Here is a 22,961-nt window from a genome sequence, read left to right as displayed (position 1 = left end):
AATGAGACTTGGATTATACTGCATGAGTTGTGTGAGAGTTTGTAAACGGATGTTTTGATATTAGTTTTGCTGTTGTTAAACGCAGCCTCCATTTACTTCAATTCATTAAGACTTTACTCCGTTTTTTGATTCTCTGTACACCGTGGAGGCATGCGAGAAAAGTTTTCTTAAAGAATTCAAGGTAACGTGGGGTGAGTAACTGATATACAAATGGTCATTTTGTGGGTGAAGTATTCCTTTGAATCTATAACGTGTTTTATGAAGTAAATTTGAAACTTCTTTATAAACATTTGAGACAATTTAAATAATTAATTTTGTTCTCATTGTACTTCTGTCCTTATTTAATAAATAGCGAACTAATGTATAAAAGTAAATGAAAAAAATCAACTCTGAGTTGTCCAAAACTGTCATTATATAACTTGTATTGGTACATTAAATTAATAGGTGGATCCCGTTTTGTTAAAGTCTTTTGAAATTTGGAAATAGATGTCTTATTTGCGTTTGGTCTCTTCCTATTCCAGAGTCCTTTGACAGTAGCGCTGCCCAGTCCAGAGCCCCTGACGGCGGCCATGTTTCTCTTCCTCCAGAGCATGAAAGATCCGGGGAAAGGCCCGATCAATCCCAAGATCCTCTTCAACCAGCTCTGCCAGAAGTAAGGCGCTTCTCTTCATATCAGCTGCTATAAAATCACCCAACGATGATTCACTAGCTTCAGACTCTGTATGCAAATGTTTAATCCCAGGGTCAGTGAAGTCGTCAAACTGTGCAAATAATTGTTAGTATTGCAGTTCTACATCAACACAGCAACAGTTTACAACAACACAGGAGCCACAGCTTTCACCTGCTTTCATCCCCTCATTGCGGTGGTGACCACTTTAACCAGCCAGACCCAGGTAGCACCTGGTCCCAGCTGAATGCCTTTTCATGCACTCTAAGCTCAACATACACACAGCACACTACAGGCACTGTACCTTTATTAAATGTGTAGCAGCAGCTACCTATTTGTAGCTCTTTCTGCTACTTGCCACACTGCTGTGCCACCTGTGTCACATTTGATCCAGAGCAAGGTCCGACAAGCCCTACTTTTGTGAACTGAACAGTTGTTTTGTTCTCTTTTATGAACAGTGTGAATGTTTGGTTGGCTGGGTTCAGGTTTGAGCATGGTACACTGCTGGTTGGGTCCATCCTGTGTGTGTGTGTGTGTGTGTGTGTGTGTGTGTGTGTGTGTGTGTGTGTATGTGAGTGGAGGGGGGGGGAAATCCTTCACTGTTTAGTAGTGCAGGTGGGTGACCTGGGCATTTGACATTGGATGACTGGGTACGTCTCTGGTGCTGCTTTGACAGTTATTCTGGTACCTAGCTTTCATCAGAAAGGCCTCTCTCTCTCTCTCTGTGTCTGTGTGTGTGTGTGTGTGTGTGTGTGTGTGTGTGTGTGTGTGTGTGTGTGTGCCACCTCACCTGGTACCACCTCAGCCTGCAATACACATGCAGGCAATTGTGCATTCAGACAGCAAGCGTTGCACACACCTTTATGCATTCATACGCGTCTAATTTCAAGTAGGGCTAATCTATTCCACTGACATGCATTTGAATAGAGAGATATGACTTCAAGCCTCAGCAACCATTACCCATATAGTACACATATACCACAAGTGAACCTTTATTAAGGCCAGTATGTAATCATTTTGTATATCCAAACAGTAAATCAATCAATCAATAAAACTTTATTTATATAGCACCTTCCGAACAAATGAAATGCACTTCATAGTGCTTTACAAGCGATTGACAAATAAATTGACAAATGTCATTATCATCATTATTAACAGTTACTCAAAGTAGTAAAATGTTGATAAAAGAAAATGAGTAAAATACAGTATAAGATAGTATAAATAATAAAAACCAATAAAATTGTAAAACACAGATGTTTTTTTTCAGTTTATGTTTAAAAATATCAATATTTCAGCTCTTCTCAGATCCTCTGTTCCATCGGCTGGGAGCGTAATGGCTGAAAGCAGCATCGCCAAATCTTTTTGTTCTGCTTTGCGGAACAACTAAAAGAGAAGAACCAGAGGATCCAATGCAATGCAAATATGCGGCCCTAATATCCACAATGGTTTTCAATAACAAAAAGGGTAGCAAACAACAACAAATGTGGGGAAGCTAGAAATGTCAAAACAAAAACAAGAAAATATTCCAAGCGTTTTCTTATTAAAAATGTTTTTGCATAGGTATAGAGCTGAATCGATCAGTCGATTGACAAAAAAAAAATCAATCTATAACAATTTTGATTAAAATAAAAAAATAAATTGACAGAACTAAGAAATTGCGCACACTGTTGAGCACTTAAACTAATTTTATTTACCTTTAATCTTTACATCTTCACAGGAGTTTCACAGGAGGTATACTGTATATGGGGGTGATGTATTATCTGAGCATCTTTTACCAAGAATTCAAAAGTGCTGGCTTTTTTCCGAGTGACCTTGTTGATTTCTTAAAAAGAGCTCCTGATTCAAAGTGGTGGAACCGAGTGAGCTGAGCGCCAAGAATGAAAAAGTACCAGCTGGTAACAAATTCAACAAAGTTGTTGCACACCAAAAAAATCTGGCTTGGGGCCCTTCTGTGTGGAGTTTGCATGTTCTCCTCGTGTTAGCGTGGGTTTTCTCCGAGTTCTCCGGCTTCCTCCCACAGTCCAAAGACATGCAGGTTAGGTCAAATGTTGACTCTAAATTGCCCGTAGGTGTGAATGTGAGTGTCCGCGTCAGATGAAAAGCTTTGATTGTGAAAGTACCAATAAATCAAGATTGACGGTATGTGGGATTTCTTGGTTCTCCAACAGACTTTCTGCAAGACATTTTTTCAAATTTGCTATATACAAAAATAAAAGTAATTCTTTTGTCCCAGCTTCTCAAAACGTGAGGATTTGCTGTTTTATGTCATTGTAAATTAAATATCTCTGGGATTGGACTTTTTGTCTGACAGAACTGGCAATCTTGAAGACGTCCCTTTGGACTCTGGTAACTTGTGGGCAATTTTCTGACATTTTATAGACTAAACATTCAATCAGTTAATCAGGAAAAAAAAATCTGATTAATCAATAATGATAATATAATCAATAGTCGCTTCAAGACCAAATCCTCCGCCATCGTCTTGTCTGTCAACTCTCTCATCCGGTGTTTGTAGAATCTGGCTCCTGCTACTCTGCGCTGAGACTCTATATGGAGCAGACACTTTCACTTTCAGTTTGTAGCGTCCGTCGTCCCACTATGGGTTGATAACACGGCGCTGACACACGAAAATTAACTAAATGGGTTTGATTTCTGTAAAAAAAAAAAAAGACGCAAAATGATGGTGGGGGCGGTGGGTATGTAATGTAATCGGTGTATGCACGACCACCGTGTAACACCGACTACCGTGGCAAGCCTAGTGTAGCCTAATCTTTATCTGCAACTGTGCAGAAATATCAGGTTCAAATAGAATGAATAAACATGCAAAAAAAAAAAGCTGCGCAGCATTCAGATATTGATTTAAAATTCAAATTTGAATGTCAACGTTATGAATGAAGCTTTGAACTATTCGGCACAGCCCTACTTGCTTTAAAACTTTTGAGGACATTTTGATTAATCAAATGATGGTCATCGGGATTTCAGCTGCTTTTTCTGATTTATTTGGAAGAACTGGAGATTTATTGTACTTTCAAAGCCGTATTCACATGTATGCTATTCCTTTTAACATCCACAAAGTGTACATGATTGCAGTAGCGTCCCGAACTATAGCCTGAACTCTCACATTATTCTCTAATGGACTCCTCCACACAGCGACCCATCTACAATCAGCCAGGTTTACAGCCTTGAGCTGAAAGGACAGACAGGGTCAAGAACTGCTCCCGTTTACGGGGAAATTTTTCTCCATTTTAGTGACCTTTGTGCTGGCTACACTCTGAATATAGCCCTCTTGTCACTGCAAGATCTTGACACTCAAAGAGGTTTGGGTCTGCCCTTGGCCTGTGGGGGCTGAGAGCGCTTTTCCATTTCTCTTTCAGTGTCTTTCCCGGTATGTTGGTGTCGACAGGCAGGTTAATATGGATGTCTGGCCCTGATGGGGGCCGGTTTGAGTGTTTATGTGCAACACTGGAGCCCTATTGAGCCCAGGTTTGTTTGAGTTTATGTGTGTTTCCGTGCATGTGTGCGCACATGCATTTGACCTCAACCAGCTGAGTACCCCACAGCCTGCCTGTTCGTCCTGCCAGCGGAAGCGGTCTAGTCTGGGCTCGGACCAGTGCCAAGCTATGTGGGTTGGATGGTCAGTACCACACAGTCTATCTGGTGCCAGAGAGGGTCCCAGCTTGTACTCAGGCCTTGTTTTACTACAAAGCTTGTCAGTGGTGTCAAGGAAAATAACATTTGATTAAAGACTCAAATGTTTATCTACTTCCTCCTGGGCACGTTGAGTCTGAGGTTAGGGACAGTGGTTTTCATACAGCCTGTACACTACTTCTATTTATTGAGAATAGGATGCCCTCTCTATACATATCTAATGCATAAGCTGGTGAAAAAGGCCACACAGAGGCATCCATCTACACCTGCTTCTTTCAAGAACTGATCCAATTTTCAGGACGGCCACTGGATGCTTTCTTGTGTTGCAAACAAAAAAGAAAACAGTATGCTGGCTCTCTGCTCCGTCCATGTGTTGTGTGTAAATGTCTACATACCCACATCTTTCAAATGTTCTTCATCAGCCTTTATGAGAAGCCTTACATCCTCTGATAGAAATAGCAGAGGACAACAATAGATCCCATCTAGGGCTCTGGCATCCAGGACACAGACACACACACACACATAGAGGCAGGGCTGTCATACTGGTCTGCTCAGGAGGAAGACCTCTTTCAGGTTGAAGAAAAGAGGCAGATATTCATAAAAGTAATACAAATATTGGTTTGTGCACATACGCTGAGCCGAGAGCCACAGCCCGGGGACTCTACAATCCCAATCTGCTGATTAGAATCCATTCACTTTGGTCTACCTGTGAATGTTAGGAAGCCTGAAAATAAGGATGTTGACGGCCCCTTTGTGTCCAAGATAGCATAATGTAAAACCTGTGCAAATGAGCACAAGTTGATAAATACATTGTTTTCTTTATTTTCTGACCATGAATCATCTCCTAAGGCTGGTGTTGGTACTGGTGCTGAACTCTCACTAGTAATTAACTCTCACTGCAATAATAAAAAATAGCCTGCTGGAATTGTGCAATACACTGCCTGTGCAATATTGTTACGTCCGCCAAGGCCAAAGGCCTAGGAAGGAGGTTATGTTTTATCTATGCTGCTACTAGTTTATTTATTATATATGTGAGTTGTTGGGTCTATATATTGTATCTTTTTATCTTGCGTTTATTCTTTCGTTGTACAGCTGTGCAGTAAAGGTATTGATCTATTCATTCGTATTGATTTTGTTAGTGTTCTGCGGTCTGTTATTTCTTTATAGCAGACCGTTGCTATGGGTGCAGTTCTGATGTCGAACTCTGGATGACAGTTTTCGTGTCAAATTATTGATTTCTTCAGTAAGTAGGCGTGTAATAAGCGGGATAATGTACAGCTAGCGGGTCATTGTTGTAATATAAACCCCTTCAGGGTGATGCAGCACCCTGACGTGAAGGGAAGGTCCACCACTTCGCGTCTGGGTGCAGCATCGCCCTGAAGGGGTTTATTTCACAAAAATGACCAGCTCACTGTACATTATCCCTTACATATACCTTGCATAAATATGACTTTGCATTTTTGATCCTTTTTATATCTGTCACCTAGCAACATTCAGCCAGCAATCATGTAATATCCCTTCTATTCTCACTCTTTAAAACTGTTTACAAAAAACTGCGTGGTTGCCTGTGTGAGAGGCAGGAGTTTTTTTGTTTAGTTTGATACAATCAGACAAATCAATAGAAGAAATTTAGAATGCAATCAAATTCAGATAAGCTTTTCTTTGTACAGCACTCTGTATTTGTACGATACACATTTTTATGAACATATTGTAAACCAGTGAGTCATGGTTATGTTTTATATGCCTACGTGTGAGTAAATGCTGGATGGATTTAATATGTGAGCTGTGTGCGGGTGCATTGTGTTGCTCATACAGTGTGTGTGTGTGTGTTTGGGGGGGGAGCTTGTGTGGCCTTGTGTCTGGTACTAACTCATCCGGCTATTAATTGTGTTAGCACCGCAGCTGTTTGCATTGGCCAGATTGAGAGCAGCGCTAAAGGGCCCTTCTGCTTCTCTCCACTGGGATGAGCTTCCAGACCTCCTCATTCCCACTGATCCCAACCAACCTTTTCATTTTTTCTCTCTATGCTCTTATCTGCGTCTGTCTGTCTGTCTCTCTCTCTCACTCTTTTTCTGTCTCACTCATTTTCCTTCTCTGTTGTTGTGCTATATATTCCTCTCTGTGTGTGTCTCTCTCTTGGGAGATCGACAGACTAGTTAGCGGAACAAGAGGGAAACATTCCTTCACATGCTGTTCATTTTTAGGGCTGGCGAGTAGATGACATATGTGCTTTCTACCATCCTCAGCCCTCCACCCACCCTTGTCCATGTGTCTGCACGAAAAGGGAGAGATCGGGCCTGTATGTGAGGGGGTGGGTGGGTGACTTTAGGCTCCTCCAGACTTCCTGGTTATGACCTGTGTTGAGGGCAGGTGGTTGGCCATCTCTCCCCCAACCACGGACATCCATTCTGGGGCCACATGTCAGCGTGTCTCAGAGAGATGATTCATTTTAAGTGAATTCTTCCAATAAGTAGGATTAGGAGTGGCATTAATGGCTACAAAACACCGTGGCCAGGTTGTGTCTACATTAGGGATGTGACAGTGAGGACATTTTCGGCAAATAAGCACTTTTGCTTTTCGCTTTGACACCAAATCCCCGCCGCCGTCTTCTCTGTCAACTCTCTCTCATTCCAGGGCGCCTGGGTTAGCTCAGTTGGTAGAACGGGCGTCCATGTATTAAGGCTTGGTCCTGACCGCGGCGGCCCGGGTTCGAATCCGGCCTGTGGCCCTTTCCGCATCCACTCTCTCTCTCCCCCCTTTCAAGACTCTATCCACTGTCCTGTCATAAAAATGGAAAAATGCCCCCAAAAAAAATAACTTTAAAAAAAAACAAAAAAAAAAACTCTCTCTCATTCCGTGTGTGCGAAATCTGACTCTGTGCTGAGACTCCATACGGAGCAGACACTTTCACTTTCAGTTTGTAGCGTCCGTCCTCCGCCTATGTATTGATAACACGGTGCTGATACGCCAAAATTAACTAAATTGGTTTTATTTCTATTTAAAAAAAAAAAAAACAACGTTGGTGGTGGGGGTGGACAAGTAATGTAATTGGTGTATGCACGACCACCGTGGAACACCGTGGAACACCGTGGAACACCGTGGAACACCGTGGAACACCGTGGAACACCGTGGAACACCGTGGAACACCGTGGAACACCGACTACCGCGGCAAGCCTAGTCTACACCAGGATAATAATTACAGTGTTTAATTATTAATGAATCAGAGTGGTACCAGCTATCTGCTGTGTCAAAGAATTGGTGGCCAATTCCTCTTAAAAATGCCTTGTCAAACCACAGTACACAAAAGATGCAATGGTTGCGTCTTTAAAATGACAGTAGAGCCATTAATATTACGCCATAAAGCCCTGAGGACCACTGGTGTAATCCATGAAATACCAGTAAAGGACCTCCACAGTACTATTAAAGGAATTAACCCCCCGCCCTCTGAACATCTTCACCATTTGACCGATGGCTTCTAAAACCAGTGATGTGGCCTCTCAGTGTGTGCTGTGCCCGTCGGACCAACCTGTCCTGTGGTTATGTGGCTGGCTCGGCCCAACAGGTTGCCGTGACTCCAGCCTCGGCTGCCCATCTGCCCCTGGCATCTGTCCTCACATCTGCCTCTCTGCGGACGGCCAGGGGACGGACCCAAGGAGAGCCTCCCCTCTAACCGCTGTGGCATTAATGTCCAGGATGGATATCCCCCACAAAAATGACATAACATGCTCAGCAAAATGTCAAAGCGATAAATTGACTGCCAGCGTGGTAGAGCTGTTGTTTGACTACCGATTTTTATTGTTATCTTTGTAATCCTTGTGGAACAAAGATTGTGTAAATTGGCTATTCGTTTTATTGCATTGTCTGCCTTTTAAGACTTCCTGCCAGCATACATTCTGATTAAAAGTCTGTGTAATTATTTTGAATTTTAGAATTACATAAAAAACATGCATGAGGAGGACAGGATCTAATATCTAAATCAAATATCTTCCTCGCCACATGTGAGTCCATATATACGCCGGCGCCTCTTTTTTTTTTTAGACGTTGCAGCAGACAGGATGGATCAAAGCTGCCTTGTTCGCATTGTGACTGGTACAGACCTCTGCTAGCAAACAAACTTTACCTGCCTCAGGGCTTTCGAACAAATCTTTATTGACAACTGTCAACAACCAGAACGGTCCGTGTTTTCTTTTCTATTTTACACGTACAGTGTGAGCACTCAGGTCGTGGCTGACGATCGGATCGTACAGTGTGAGCACATAAATCGTGAGCTTTGGCTTTACATCGTAAACGATCCACTCGTACAGTAGGAGTAGGAAATACACAGCAACAGTTCTTTAATCAATAGAGTTTCTCCACAAAGAATCACACAAAAGCACCACTTTAAATCTTGTGTTTACTACAGATGTGCTCATAAGTTTCTTAGAAATAAGTCATTCAGCATGAAAAAAACTAAAGAAATCTTAGTAGACTAAGACCATAGTGACCGATTAATCGAGTAAGAGGGGGCAGCCCAACAATCATTTTTTAATAACTTTTTGCTGTTTGAATCTCTGAAAACATTACATGGCGAACATTGTAAGAGTGAAGCAAACTTTCCTCTTTTCAAATCTTAGCTGTAATGTTTTGATATGTGAAGGTCATGTCTCTCTATAGATTTCAATAGCTTGTGTGATAGTTTCCTTGCTGTTGATTTGATAACTGGGTTTGATATTTGTTGACAAACAATTGAGTGTTTTGAAGTTAGAGATTCACTTCCACCATAATGTTGTTTGCCTATTATCACATATACTGTAGAAATGTCTAACTTTGATAAAAGATTGTAGACAAACATTTCTGGGTTTTCATGTCACTAGATCTCAACTATATTCTGCTTCCTTTCACTTTCTTTTCACAAGTTTCTCTTTCTCTATCGTTCTTGACTTTCATGTGTATTTTTATTTTCTTTTTTCCAGGGCTCCGCGCTTCAAGGGCTACCAGCAACAAGACAGCCAGGAGCTTCTGCACTATCTACTGGACTCCATACGAGTAGAGGAAACTAAAGTAAGCTTACATATACTGTATATATACATACACCTGAAATGGTTTAAGTTGCGTTGTGTTTTATGGACTACATTGAACCATTTATTTAAAAAAAAAAGATGAATCTAATTTCTGTTTTGAAAGCCACCCTAGACTAGTGTGGGTGGCTGTGTGCTCTGACATAACCCAATATCTTGTTGTTTTTTTTGGTTACCCAGTTTTTGTCTTTTAACCTTATGGTGCCATGTTTTTGGCAAGTACATAGACTTCCCCCCTCCTCCCCTCAACACTTCACAGGGCAATTAGGAAACCCCACAGCAGCCCTTTGCAGGGCTGAGCTGGCCCCTGTGGCCCCACCAGTGGCTGTGTGAGCCGGGGAGGAGAAGTTAGCGGGTGTGTTTAGTGGTCAGCTCCAGACCCAGGAGGGGCCGCAGGCTGGGCTCCCCCTGCTCCCCATTCAAACTTGTGAACGCTGACAGTTGTGCCACTTAGGGGACTTGCAAGTGGCACGACCGGCATCATTGTGTGATCTTGGGAAACCCACAGCTGCTGAATGAGCTCCAGGGCCGTCCCATTGTGCATGAGGGTCACCCACAGCCCCCCTCCTACACACACACACACACACACACACACTCATCAGCCCATCTCCCAATCCAATCAAGGAGGTAAAGAGAAAGGGGGGGTCCGGCCTCCTCTATTCATTCACTCAGAAACTCATTTACACGGCCAAGCACATTCACAGATACAGTGGCATTTTAGCCTACGTTACTGAATGATTTTTAAAATGAACGCAAACATTAAACTAGCTACTAACTTTTCTGATAAATATGAAATGTATTATAGAGGGTTTGTTCATATAGTTAATTTAAACTAGGGCTGTGTTTTGGCAAGAATCTGGCGATACGATACGTATCATGATACAGATTACGATTCAATATATTGCAAAACATTGCAATACAGTAAGCAAGGCAATATATATTTTTTTATTTTAGTAAAACTGTCATAAAGAACACACCACCATATGCATAAAATCAGAGTAAAAAAGAAGTTCACTTTTTTTATGCAATCAGAACAGTGAGATCTGCATTAGGGCTACACGATTATGGCCAAAATGATAATCCCGATTTATTTTTTATCAATACTGAGATGACGATTATTCATGGATTTTAGGGACAAAATAACATTTAAATAAACACAACACTGCTTTCACTTCATGCTGTGCTACATTCCTGCTAATTAACAAGTCTTTGCATCAAAATAAGAGTTAAAAATAACGTTCTTATTCACCCGAATTAAGTGCATTTTCGTTTTGCAGGACTGCAGCAGCAACACTCAGGGAAGTTTTTCACAGGCTGCCGCTGTAGGGTACGCGCCAGCGGCATGACAGCACCCCAAAATTGAAGCCAAAACAAACCTCGATCGCCGGCTGGTGGCTGGCTTTTAGTTTAGGAAGCGCTTGATTTGATATGCAGCAGAGTTTTCTATGAACGGAGCACGTATTTTAAGTACCGCAGTCGATCATCTTCATTTAATTGTGGGAAGCCAAAATCTCGATCGCAATTAATATTAGATTAATTGTGTAGCTCTAATCTACATTTACATTTATCACAGTCTCTGTAACATCCAACATCATAGCTCTACTCTTAGAGGGCACACACACTGAGATGGTACGTATCTTTGCAAATGCAATAAAGTATTGACTGAGTTAATCTTTGCATGTAAACTAATAATTATAAAATCAATACAGTGTTTTTGAGAATTGATACAGTATCACGAAAGATAATATCGCAATATTCTTTATATTTTCTTACACCCCCTACTTCAAACACTGGATTTAAGCTGCCAGCGATGAATCTTTACCTAGTGAGCCTGAATTCATTTTAAATATGCAGATTTGAGTAATTCATAAATCCTGTATAAATAATAAACACACTGTCCTGATCAAGTGTGTGTCACGGAGGGAGACTGGTATTTTTGCAGTGGGTGTCACCAACCTTTTAGAGGCCCTAAGTGTTTGTGTTGATTGGCCATTAGTGTCAGAGATCTAAATATGCTAATTTGGCCCAAGTCAATTATCACCAATTAGCTGAGACGGTAGGTATTACTCTCTGAGGGCATGGACTGTCCTTCTTCGCCCCGTCTTCGTTTTCATTTCCACCCCTGCACCCCTTGTACCAGCAGCCCTCTCCACCCCCCTAAACCCCCTCCCTCGGCCCATCCCGTGTGGGACAGTGCACGCTGTTACTTTGGGGAGAGGAGGAGGAGGAGGGTAGGGGGGTTACTGGTGATTAATTAGTAGGAGAGGCTCAGCCTGGTTTGACTGCTGACTGAGTGGGGTGCACGCTGGCCAGGCTGGGATTAACAGGACTTTTTCTGACCTAAATAGCCAGTCCAGTGCGTGGGTCCCGGGACAATGGGGGGCTGACTGGTCTGAACCGCAGACACAGACCGTGGCCAATTATCTATTGATTGGTGCTTTTTTTTTTTTACTGTGGCTGTGCCTCTTCACAGCTCTGTCACCAACACACTCACTGATCACGTCACTTTCAATAAGAGGGCCCCGCCGAGAACTTATAGACACACACAAACATGCGCTGTTAATTAAGAGATCTACATGTTAACGTCTTTAGACAAGCACAATAATTATTTTACACTAATGATGCTTATAATAGGTATACCTGTCACACTGAGCTGGAGGCTAGATTTTGATATTTCACTAATGGATGTAATGGAGAGAATTCAAGGAAAAAAACACACCCCAGAGTGATTTTTTTATTTTAATGAATGTATTTATTTTGCGTTTGGAATATCACTTTAAGCCTGTGTTGTTGACTTATTTTGTATTTGTTGTGTCCAGAGGGTGAAAGCGGGAATTCTGAAGGCTTTCAACAATCCCACAGAAAAGACGGCAGATGAGGAGACCAAACGGCAAGTCAAAGGTTCGTATACTCGTTGCAGTGGATGGATGGCCAAGATCAATAGTCCCATCTTGTGGCAGTTAATGGAAATACAACTCAGTTACTAATCAGGCAAAAGGGTTGGTTTGATGGAAGACAGAGCACAGTGTAGTCTTTAGATAAACCTGTCTAAATCACTGTTACCTGCAAATTTCTATTCTTATTACCAACAAAACTACCTGCTAATTGACCAGACCTAATAAAACTGATGAGTTTTATCTCCTGATTTAATGTGTAACCGTTAACACTGAAGGATAAGACGATTAATGCCATCTCAAGTCGTTCTGAGCCTTCATTGGATGATAGTGACCATAATGGTTTCGTGGAGTGAATTGACAGAGGATTTGTTCCATTATTCATCTGAAAACGGTGTCTCTCTTTTCCCATTAGCGTACGGAAAGGAAGGTGTGAGGATGAACTTCGTTGACCGCATTTTTGTGGGCGAGCTGACCAACACAATTATGTGTGAAGAGTGCGAGCATGTAAGTGTACGTGGGTGAAACGCAGAATAGTCTGGAACACAGGGTCACAAAGTTCACACTTTCTCTAGCCGACCTTGTCTTAGACAGCAGTTGCTTTTGAATACAGTAAATGTGTGACCTTCCTCACCTTTCTTCATATTTCATTTATATTTTTCTGCAGGAAGCGCAATAGATTGCCATTCAATTCTCCATCATTCATAAATTGACAGATATTTTTCACTTGCATGAAGTGAAGCTAACCGACATTAAATTGCCATTTCTCTTCTAGCTGTTACATCCAGGGAACATTTTTGACTTTGATACCCACAACCATAGGATGTACTGGAAATAATAAATCAAGAAAAAACAGAAGTCAACAGGGAAAAACAAAACAAAAAAAGCTCTTCAAGGACCAGCTCAAACACCAACTGTTTGCAGCAGGCATTTACAATAACATAAAGCAAATGGCACTATGAAAAGTAATGAACATCCTTGAAGGTAGAAAGCACCAGGTGTGGAGCTAGAGAGGAAAAAAAGCAGAAAAATAGCCGCTTCCCTGAGCTCCTCTCAGACTGGTTGAAAATCTGCAGCAGAGGTTTACCGCTATGATTTTGACTATTTAGAAAGGTGATGAATATATATATATGCTGACACTGACTTACATGTGGTTTCTCTTTCAGATCTCCACAGTGAGGGAAGCTTTCATAGACATATCTTTACCCATCATAGAGGAGAGGGTGAGCTGCTACAATCGTTCATAAGAAAATCAGTGCAAATAATATTAAAGGATGATGTTTATCACTCTCATACAGACAGTTTACCAAACTTAATGAGTAAGAAAAATAAAATGACACAGTTATTTGAAAGGTGGCAACATTGGTTTTGCATGTTTTAAGTGTTTTTTAGCAGACAAAGTTCTGCCATATTGTTTAATGGTTCCACTTAACTGATGATGCTTTATTTGTCAGATGTCAAAACCATCCAACCCTAGTAGGCTGGGGAAGGGAAGCCGGGAGCAGGACGCCCACGTGACTCACAGTGACCAGGTTCTTTCTGCAGCGCACTCCGTCAACAGAAACACCAGGAAGCTTAGCGGACAGGTATGTTTATGTAAATTAGGGCTGTACCGAATAGTTCAAACTACGGCTGTCGATCGATTGAAATATTTAATCCCGATTAATCGCATGATTGTCCACAGTTAATCATGATTAATTGCAAATTAAACACACGTTTTTTTATTTGTTCAAAATGTACCTTAAAAGGAGATTTGTCAAGTATTTTATAGAGTTATATTCATTAAAGAAAGTTGATTTTAAATTTAAAAATCTAAGTTGTTTAATCTAATCAGTTACTTTATTAAAATTGAGGATTTTGTTGTTTTTATTTTTAGGATGATGACGTCCTAAAATAATGTAAATGTGGTTGTCTTCCCTTTACTGTTAAATTCATGCTTCTCATAAAGAAATGATCTGCCGAGTTTGTTCATTTCTTTTTTTTTTCTGTATCATGCCAGTGTTGTTTTTTCTCCATTGTCTGCTAATGGATGTAGATGCACACATTTTTGCAATGTGCGAACCAACATTTTATTCATTTCGTTTCTTTTTCTTATTTTTTCTCCTGTGTGTGACAAAACAAAGTTTGGCCCTTTTAGATTATACAAAAATAAATTCTAAGTAACTTCCCCACCAATAGAAATAAAAAGCAATTACAGGATGCCAAACATGGTATAATGGTGGGTAAGCTCATAACTAATTTTATATTTGTTTTGTAATTATCACTACAATATTTAACATATTTGATACTTGTCCTCTAAAGTATTTCACATCCATGTCACACTTTATTTCCATGTTGCTTAATAAAGACTTTACCCTCACAGATAAAGCCTTACACAATATTTGGCATCTGGCACACCAGACCAAGCAGCACAGAATATTTCATATGATTTCCAAGGTGGAAGATTGTTTACTGCAACGTGTCACAAAGCTGTATTGCTATATCTTATCGTATATTGAGAAGCTTTGTCATTTCAGTGCCAGTTTCCAGCCATCTTTACAAAAGTAGTATAGCTCTTGTAGCTTGCTAAAAGTCTCTCCTCAGAGTCAAATGTGCTGCTTAAAAATGATCTCTGTAATCAAGGCACAGCATTTAAAGCATCCCCTCCCAGTCTCTTGTGAAAATGTCATATATAAGATTGTCAGAATCTTTTGCATGCCTGTACTTGCAAACTGAATGCTTGAATTCACATTTGAACTGTGAAAAAATGGTTATGTCGGCAGATGACCAGAAACTTTTATGGGGAAAATGAATCAAGATCCTTTTTAACCGTGACACCAACATGTGAAATTGCCACGAGTCTGCATCTCTGAAAGGGGACTAATGTATATGTTGTTCTTTTTCCCCCCAGAAGCAGCAGAGCAGGAGGTCTTCGAGCTCCGTGGAGGAGAAGGGAGCAGGCTGCAGTGCGGAGCGGCCAGAGGAGGAGGGGCTAGCTGGTGGATCAGCCCGCGGCGTCTCCGTTTGCAAGATGGCCGCTGCCGGCAGCCTATCGGATGGCAGTGAAAGAGACTCAGGTGCTCAGGACAGCAGTAATGACGCTGACAGCGAGGCCTCAGAGAGCGAGTGGGCCCCGCGCACCTCCTCCAGCCACAGCCACGGCCACATGTCCACTCCATCGTCCACGTCCACCCTCACCCCGTCCCCTACGCCCGTCTCCGCCTCCTCCCCCTCGTCCACATCCTCCATGAGGCAAGGTTGCGCTGTGGATCAGCTAGTTACTGCGGTGTCTAAAGTCAACCTCGGGTTCACTTCTGTGGACTGCTCTCCTTCTACGCACTGTTCTCCAGAGGAGCAGGGAGAAACGCATTCACGAGATAACCTCCACCATCAACACCACCAGGGGGCCTTCCAAGCGCTGTCCCACAGTTACACACCCAGCTCCAAGGAGTGCTCCATCCAGTCCTGCCTCCACCAGTTCACCTCTGTGGAACTGCTGATGGGCAACAACAAGCTGCTGTGTGAGAGCTGCACTGAACGCAGACAGAAACAGCTGCGCAAGAGCAGCTCAGCCGGTAAGACAAAAACATCTGGAACGACAAAGAGCTTTGAGGAGCTTTGAGGAGCTTTGAGGATGAGCATCCAGTGCCTGTAAATAATTGATATGGTGCAGTTTCATTACAAAAAATATGATAAATTATTGCCAGATTATTGCACATCTGATCATGACATCACAGGTTGTCCATAGGAAACCCTTAAAGTCAAAATCCATCTTTAGAATATCAAACTCTCATCCCCTGTAGGCTCGATTGTTGGCTGTAAAGAGTTTCGTCCTTCGTGGAGCATGGCGACCGTGGGCAGTTTGAGTTCCTGCCATTTGCAATAGATTCCAATGAACAATGACCAGATTTTGCTCTGGGGAAAAAAAAGCATCAAAACATCCATAGAAACTTTTCAATCCACTCCTGCGGCGTAATTCACTTTGCTCTCCGACTGTGTGCTCACAATGTTCCAAACTCTCCTATTTCTGCCGTAATACAACTGACCGTGTTGAGTTCATCGGTAGAAGCGTGTGTTTGCACACAGCACAGCAAGAGCCAATTCTGACTAATGTCAAAAGTCAGGGCTACAAGGGCTTCAGGTTCTGAGAAGTAAAGATAAAGCGGAAGTGCTTTAAACTTGCATTCTGTCTAACAGCCAGCAGGGGGCGACTCCTCTGGTTGCAAAAAGAAGTCTGATTGTATAGAAGTCTGTGAGAAAATGAGCCTACTTCTCACTTGATTTATTACCTCAGTAAACATTATAAACATGAGTTTATGGTCTCAATCTCTAGTTTCAAGTCTTCTTCAACACAGCATGATGTTCATTTAGTAAATGATGGTCCCATTTAGAGTCAAATAGACCATAAAGCAGGGGATGCTTTAGGGCGGGGCTACCTTGTGATTGACAGGTCGCTACCACGGCGTTGTCCGTTCTGGGAGTTGTCCATGTTTTCATCTTACAACTTTAACCCTTTCACAGTGTGTTTTCAGTTAATGAAAGTTAATTTTAACATTTAAAAACATCTTATTCAGTATTCGGTTGTCCTTAGCTCCCCACTGTCGTGTCACTTCAGGTTGCAAAAAAACAAGATGGCGACGGCTAAAATGCCGAACTCGAGGCTTCAAAACCGTAGTCCACAAACCAATGGGTGACGTCACTTCTCATATACAGTTCATGGTTTCACCGTAGCTCCAGATGTTCCTATGATCCTGTAATGAACACTTGAGATTTTCACTCAAATCTTTTTTCAAGAGATTCATGACTTTGTTATGTTGACTAAAACAGAATGAATGTTTCATTCAAACAGTTAAACCTGACATGTCTGTTTGTGTGTTTTGTGTTGTTGGCGTAGACAAGAAAGTAGAGAAAATTTACACCAGTGCTAGGAAGCAAATTCTGATCTCCTCGCTGCCTCCGGTCATCACATTGCATCTGAAACGCTTCCATCAGGTGAGCAGCCACAACGCTGCCTTTTCTTGCCCTCCGTTTTATCATGCATAGTCAAATGTTGTATTTGGCTTGTGCTGTGGCCTAAATTTTAAAGTGCTGCCGTTCTATTTTTGTATTTCAAGGCAGGGATGAACTTAAGAAAAGTGAACCGCCATGTTGATTTCCCCCTGATCTTGGATCTGGCTCCATTCTGCTCGGCCTCCTGCAAGGTAAACTATACTGTGTACTTGAAATTTAATCAATTTCTTCTTTGTCAAACTTAAGATAAAAGGCTTTTTAAGCTCTCTCTTACACATGTATCACTACATTACTATTACATTCAATACCGAATTTCTAGAAACCATAGTGTGATATGGTTTCTAGTTATTCAATAGTTCAGTTTGTAATGAATGTCCTTGGTTTGTACTGTTCCTCCTGGAGACCTCGTTCTCTGTATCTTTCCCTTTTTAAGCTTTTTTCCCTCTTTGACAACCTTCTCTTTCGTTTTTTTACTAGAACCTGGCAGCTGGTGAGCGTGTCCTCTACAGCCTGTATGGGATTGTCGAACATAGCGGCTCGATGCGGGGGGGCCACTACACTGCATATGTAAAAGTGCGAGCTCCCCAGAGGAAAATAGAACAGCACCACAGGAACCTGACAGGTCAGGATTTGGCCCTTTTGATCTCCCTCAAGATCTTTTATCTATTTTCTGTGTCGGTGTGTTTGTTTGCTGTCACTGAAAGCGGTCAGTATTTTGCCTCACTTCGTGTGACCTCGAAGATGTCCTCTACAAAAGGCAGGATGAATACAGGTGTTTATGTTCTATAGATCCGTGTTGTGTACTATTTTTCTATTCTTCTCAAGAAGACTGTCTAGATTTACAAACTAGTGCGGAAAGGTAGTTTAAAAACTCAAGGAAGCAGATGTCCTTGCTGCTTCAGTTCCCCGTCAGAAAGGGTTTTCTGACAGCAAGGTAAAGCCGTGAAAATATTCTAAATACAGTTTTTTAGGTAGGCCTGTTTGTAGGTTAGTAAAATACGTTTTGCTGCTGCCCTCTTCCACAGTAGTATATTGTTTTGCTTCTGTGCTGGTACTCCTGCCTGTTTCTCCAAACTGTTTTTTTTTTATCTGTTCAAAATGTATCTTAAAGGGAGATTTGTCAAGTATTTAACACTCTTACCAACATGGGATTGGACAAATATGCGGCTTTATACAAATGTATTTATATATTTATTATTGTAAATCAATTAACAACACAAAACAATGACAAATATTGTCCAGAAACCCTCACAGGTACTGCATTTAGCATAAGAATATGCTCAAATCATAACATGGCAAACTGCAGCCCAACAGGCAACAACAGCTGTCAGTGTGTCAGTGTGCTGACTTGACTATGACTTGCCCCAAACTGCATGTGATTATCATAAAGTGGGCATGTCTGTAAAGGGGAGACTCGTGGGTACCCATAGAACCCATTTACATTCACATATCTTGAGGTCAAAGGGTCAAGGGACCCCTTTGAAAGTGGTCATGACAGTTTTTCCTCGCCAAAATTTAGCGCAAGTTTGGAGCGTTATTTAAGCTCCTTCATGACCAGCTAGTATGACATGGTTGGTACCAATGGATTCATTAGGTTTTATAGTTTTATGTGATTCAGTATCTTCACTCTAACTTTACAACTGGAGCCCACTAGAACCTAAAAATTGCAAGTTGCGTTAATGCCTTAACGCAAGTTCATTTTAACGCCACTAATTTCTTTAACGTGTTATTAACGCGTTAACTTTGACAACCCTGAATTATTGTAATAGAGTGTTTTGGTCTGAAACACAAACACATCCAGGTATTCATGTTTCTATTCTGCAGAATGAAAGGGCGACAATCATCCCATTTGTTGTGGGTGTCTAATAAAGTGCTTGTGGGTACCCATAGAACCCATTTTCATTCACAAATCTTGAGGTCAGAGATTCAAGGGACCCCTTTGGAAATGTCCATGACCGTTTTTCCTCGCCAAAATTTAGCGCAAGTTTGGAGCGTTATTTAGCCTCCTTTGCGACAAGCTAGTATGACATGGTTGATACCAATGGATTCCTTAGGGTTTTTCTAGTTTCATATGATACCAGTATCTTCTCTCTAGCTTTAAATCTGCCCGCTACAAGCTAAAAATGACATGTTGCGTTAATGCCACACTGGCATTCAGTCAGACTTAGAGAAGAACAAACAGCCACCAAAGGATGAATGCCTTTTTATTTTATTTTTTTATGACCATCCCCACCACGAGGCAAATCCAGCACCACATAGCTGCTTATTTCTCAAAAGAGTCTCTGTGCCCCACAATATTGACACTGTGTGTGTGTGTGTGTGTTTCAGGAGCGAGGGACGCCGGCAGCAGCTTCCAGGGCCAGTGGGTGTACATCAGCGATACCACTGTTCAGACGGTACCAGAGTCAAGGGTACTCAACTCTCAGGCATACTTGCTCTTCTACGAGGAACTGCTGTAACGTGACTAGCAAAAGTATTTTTCCCCCTAGATCTCCGTTTTGCTTTGTATTGTTTGTTTTTTTGGTACATGCCTGTAAAACTCCTCACACTGTGTCTGTGAGCAGGTGGAGGGAAGAAAAAGGGAAAGACCTCACTGTACACTCACTTGTCTTACATGAGCGGAATTTTGTCATTTGCATTCAAATTCTCTATAAACCCAGCCCCCTCTGAATATCTTAGATACATAAAAGATAAACATCAGATGTTATTATTTTCATTCATGTTTCAAAACTCCTACCCTTTAACAAGAGGTCGGGAGAAAAGAGTGTTACTGAGCCTGAGCTGTTCTAAGTTTATCGTCTCTCTCTGTCACGAACGCGTGCCTGAGGTATTAACTGCATGGAGTTTTTTCTACAGTTACAGGAAATAAGCAGAATGATCGCATGCTAAACTGTGCTCAGCACTGACTAGTTGATGTCAAGTGTGTGTGTGTGCGTGTGTGCACATACACACATGTATGAGTGAATGAGTGAGTGAGAGACAGGAGAATGTAGATTTAAGGTGCTATGTGTATCATTTTCACACCGTAAACCATCGGCACATTCAATTTGAGTTAGTAATCGTAGTCAGTGTAATTAACGTAAATACTTGTTCATGTCTGCGTTTGTTGTGGAGGCACCGGCTCAGTTCAGAAGTGTGCTTACTTGTTTCTGGCAATGGCAGATGATAGATGATAAGAAATGCCATAAGAAAAAGACATGTTTGTCCTTTTCAGTAGAGAGAATGAAACATGAGGACAAGTAGCGACATCAGAGTTGATGGGAAATACAGGCGTGCATTTGAGAAACTCAAGCACTAATAATGCAGCGCTAATAGTGTTAAAGGACCAGTGTGTAGGATTTAGGGGATCTATTGGCAGAAATGAAATATAATATTCATTATTATGTTTTCATTAGTGTATAATCACCTGAAACTAAGGGTGCGTTCACACCTAACCTGTTCGGTTCGGTTAAATCGAACTCCAATCGGTCCGTTTGTCTGGTTAGTACGGTTTGTTTGGGCTGGTGCGAAAGCTGTCGATCGAACCCTGGTGTGGACCAAACAACCGAACCGAGACTGCCTAAAAAGGCGGTCTCTGTTTGCTTTCAAGTGGACGGTTCGTTTGTGGTGTGAAATCAAACAAACAACCACAAGACTTTATGATAGCAGATTTGTGATTTTAGCATAATTTCAACAGCTAAACTAATAAATCCAATTAAAGATCGTGACATCTGTTCAGGAGGCGATCTTACTGATCTGTATTTAAGGCCATGCCAGGATTTTTTCCCTCATGAATATGTCAAAATCTGTAAAACTGCTGTCCTTGTATCCGACTCCGTGTATTTTGTCAGTTCAATAACTCGATTTAAAAAGTGTACGACAGCGACACCACAGTAATACACCTCATGCGCATATCCGTGAACTCCCCGACGTTCGCACCAGTCATCTGGGAGCATGCAAATGGGCTTTTATACAGTCCTGTCTCTGCTATTATTCATCATAACATGTGGTTGATTTGCAGTCTAATAATGCTTATGAATAGTTATTAATTAAAGAACATAAATATTCACATCAGAAGCATTAAAGTGCTGCATAAAATTCTGCAAGTCACTGGAATTTGATTTCCCCAATGTGGACCCTGATGATGCAGCATGATAATCAGTGAGTTACCTGTCAGTCTGTATGAGCCCTTCATGTCTACGGTAGCCCAGAACGGACAAACCAAACACTGGCTCTAGCGAGGGGCTTTGCGCGTTTTCACGTTGCGAAGAGGCAGCTTGAATTTGGTGACCACCTGTCGTATACACGCTAGATGCCACTAAATCTTACACACTGGTCCTTTAAATAGCAGTTTTGTAATTGTCTCAGTCTTTGCCCTATTTATTTATGCTTATGTTAATAACCAAGCTATCACAGCTTACAGTAGTTTACATCTCCGTACTGGTTTAAATTGTTACACATAGCACCTTTTTAAAGAACAGCACAACAGTTATTTTACAGCCTCTTTTGAAAAGGATTGTTCTTTTCTTTTTTTTCTTTTTTACATCAGAATGTAAAAATGTAAGACTATCAGTGAATTACATTTGCCAAAGACAAGTTTTTTGCAAATCAGAGCAGAAAATCCAAACCAAACACACGTGGAGTTGACTTCATACGGTTTTCTTTAAAATTTGTCCTCTCAAGGTCGTCAGTGTGGTTCTCGAGTGGCATTGCACAGGAACAAAAACTTACTCGACGTGTATCAGCACCTTGTCTGCCTTCATTGTGTTTCAGCTCTACTGTAACTGTGGTAGGAACGCTCACAAACCCATTAAGATGTTCAACAGAGAGTCAGCGCCGTGACGATCCCTAACACTATCAGCGAGGTTGAGCAAAACATAACTATAAAAAAAAAGAAACAGAGGCTTTAAAGCCTGACTAGAAAAACACATCGTTGCTGTAATGTGCATGGGTCAATGTTCTAATGAATGTATTGCCTATTCTTGAAATGTCTGTCAAATGAGCTGTTCATCTTTTTCTATGAAAATATTTTAGATGAAAAAAAAAAACTTGGTTTGTTGGACATTTGCCAAAACAGTAGAAGGGAGCGGGTTGAACATCACAATCTGTATTATTTTCTTTTGAAACGAGGACAAATTCAGTGCCTATGCTTCAGGTTTAAGAAACCTGTGCATGGTGAAAAGAGATATGCACAGTCCAATGCAAAGAGGGACATGTGTGGCGTATTTATGTACAGTATAAGTTACTGTAAGCAAAAATAATAAGGAGCATATGTAATTGTACATACTAGAAACGATACAAAAACCATGGTGCTTCAGGCCTGCAGGGTTTTCTCCTCAAGTTTTTTTGTTTCTGGGGAAAACATTTAATTCCATTTATGAAATGATAAACATTTGGAATGAGTATAACTATAAAACGGTATCAAAATAAATAATTTATGAACTGAATATTCTACGAGTCTCATCTTTCTCTCTAGCTTCTCTCTAGCAGAAGAGAGATCACGAGGGAGAATTTTTTTTTTTTTTTTTGCTGTTTCTGCTTTGGACTTGATGTCATCCTGTTTTTTACTCCAAGCGAGACGTTGTCCACCATCGCTCTCTGGGCTGTCGCAGCCGATCCCATGGTGCCATATTCAACCCATCCTCACCGGTGATCGGCCCCGACGGGTGCAAAGCAGCACTGCTTCAGAACATGTCGCGAGCTGGTGAAGAGGAGGTGGGTGTGGAATCA

The 22,961-nt window shown here is 41.4% G+C and overlaps 1 protein-coding gene across 1 annotated transcript in view; it reads left to right on the top strand.

Moving 5' to 3' along the window:
• The window catches only part of usp45 (ubiquitin specific peptidase 45), a 44,620-nt gene extending 21,942 nt beyond the window's left edge, over positions 1 to 22,678 (top strand). The window contains exons 8-18 of the mRNA XM_074654690.1: positions 522 to 652; positions 9,265 to 9,352; positions 12,189 to 12,270; positions 12,679 to 12,770; positions 13,430 to 13,486; positions 13,718 to 13,849; positions 15,154 to 15,817; positions 17,137 to 17,234; positions 17,357 to 17,443; positions 17,730 to 17,874; positions 19,581 to 22,678. Of these exons, the coding sequence (XP_074510791.1) occupies positions 522 to 652; positions 9,265 to 9,352; positions 12,189 to 12,270; positions 12,679 to 12,770; positions 13,430 to 13,486; positions 13,718 to 13,849; positions 15,154 to 15,817; positions 17,137 to 17,234; positions 17,357 to 17,443; positions 17,730 to 17,874; positions 19,581 to 19,711 (1,707 nt within the window). The 3' untranslated portion in view covers positions 19,712 to 22,678. The remainder of the gene's footprint in view (positions 1 to 521; positions 653 to 9,264; positions 9,353 to 12,188; positions 12,271 to 12,678; positions 12,771 to 13,429; positions 13,487 to 13,717; positions 13,850 to 15,153; positions 15,818 to 17,136; positions 17,235 to 17,356; positions 17,444 to 17,729; positions 17,875 to 19,580) is intronic.
• Positions 22,679 to 22,961: the final 283 nt, after the last annotated feature.

The sequence above is a fragment of the Sebastes fasciatus genome, chromosome 12, assembly GCF_043250625.1.
Source record: "Sebastes fasciatus isolate fSebFas1 chromosome 12, fSebFas1.pri, whole genome shotgun sequence".
NCBI classification, from domain to species: Eukaryota; Metazoa; Chordata; class Actinopteri; order Perciformes; family Sebastidae; genus Sebastes; species Sebastes fasciatus.
Note: the sequence above shows the minus strand (reverse complement) of the source record. Positions and strands in the feature narration are given on the sequence as shown.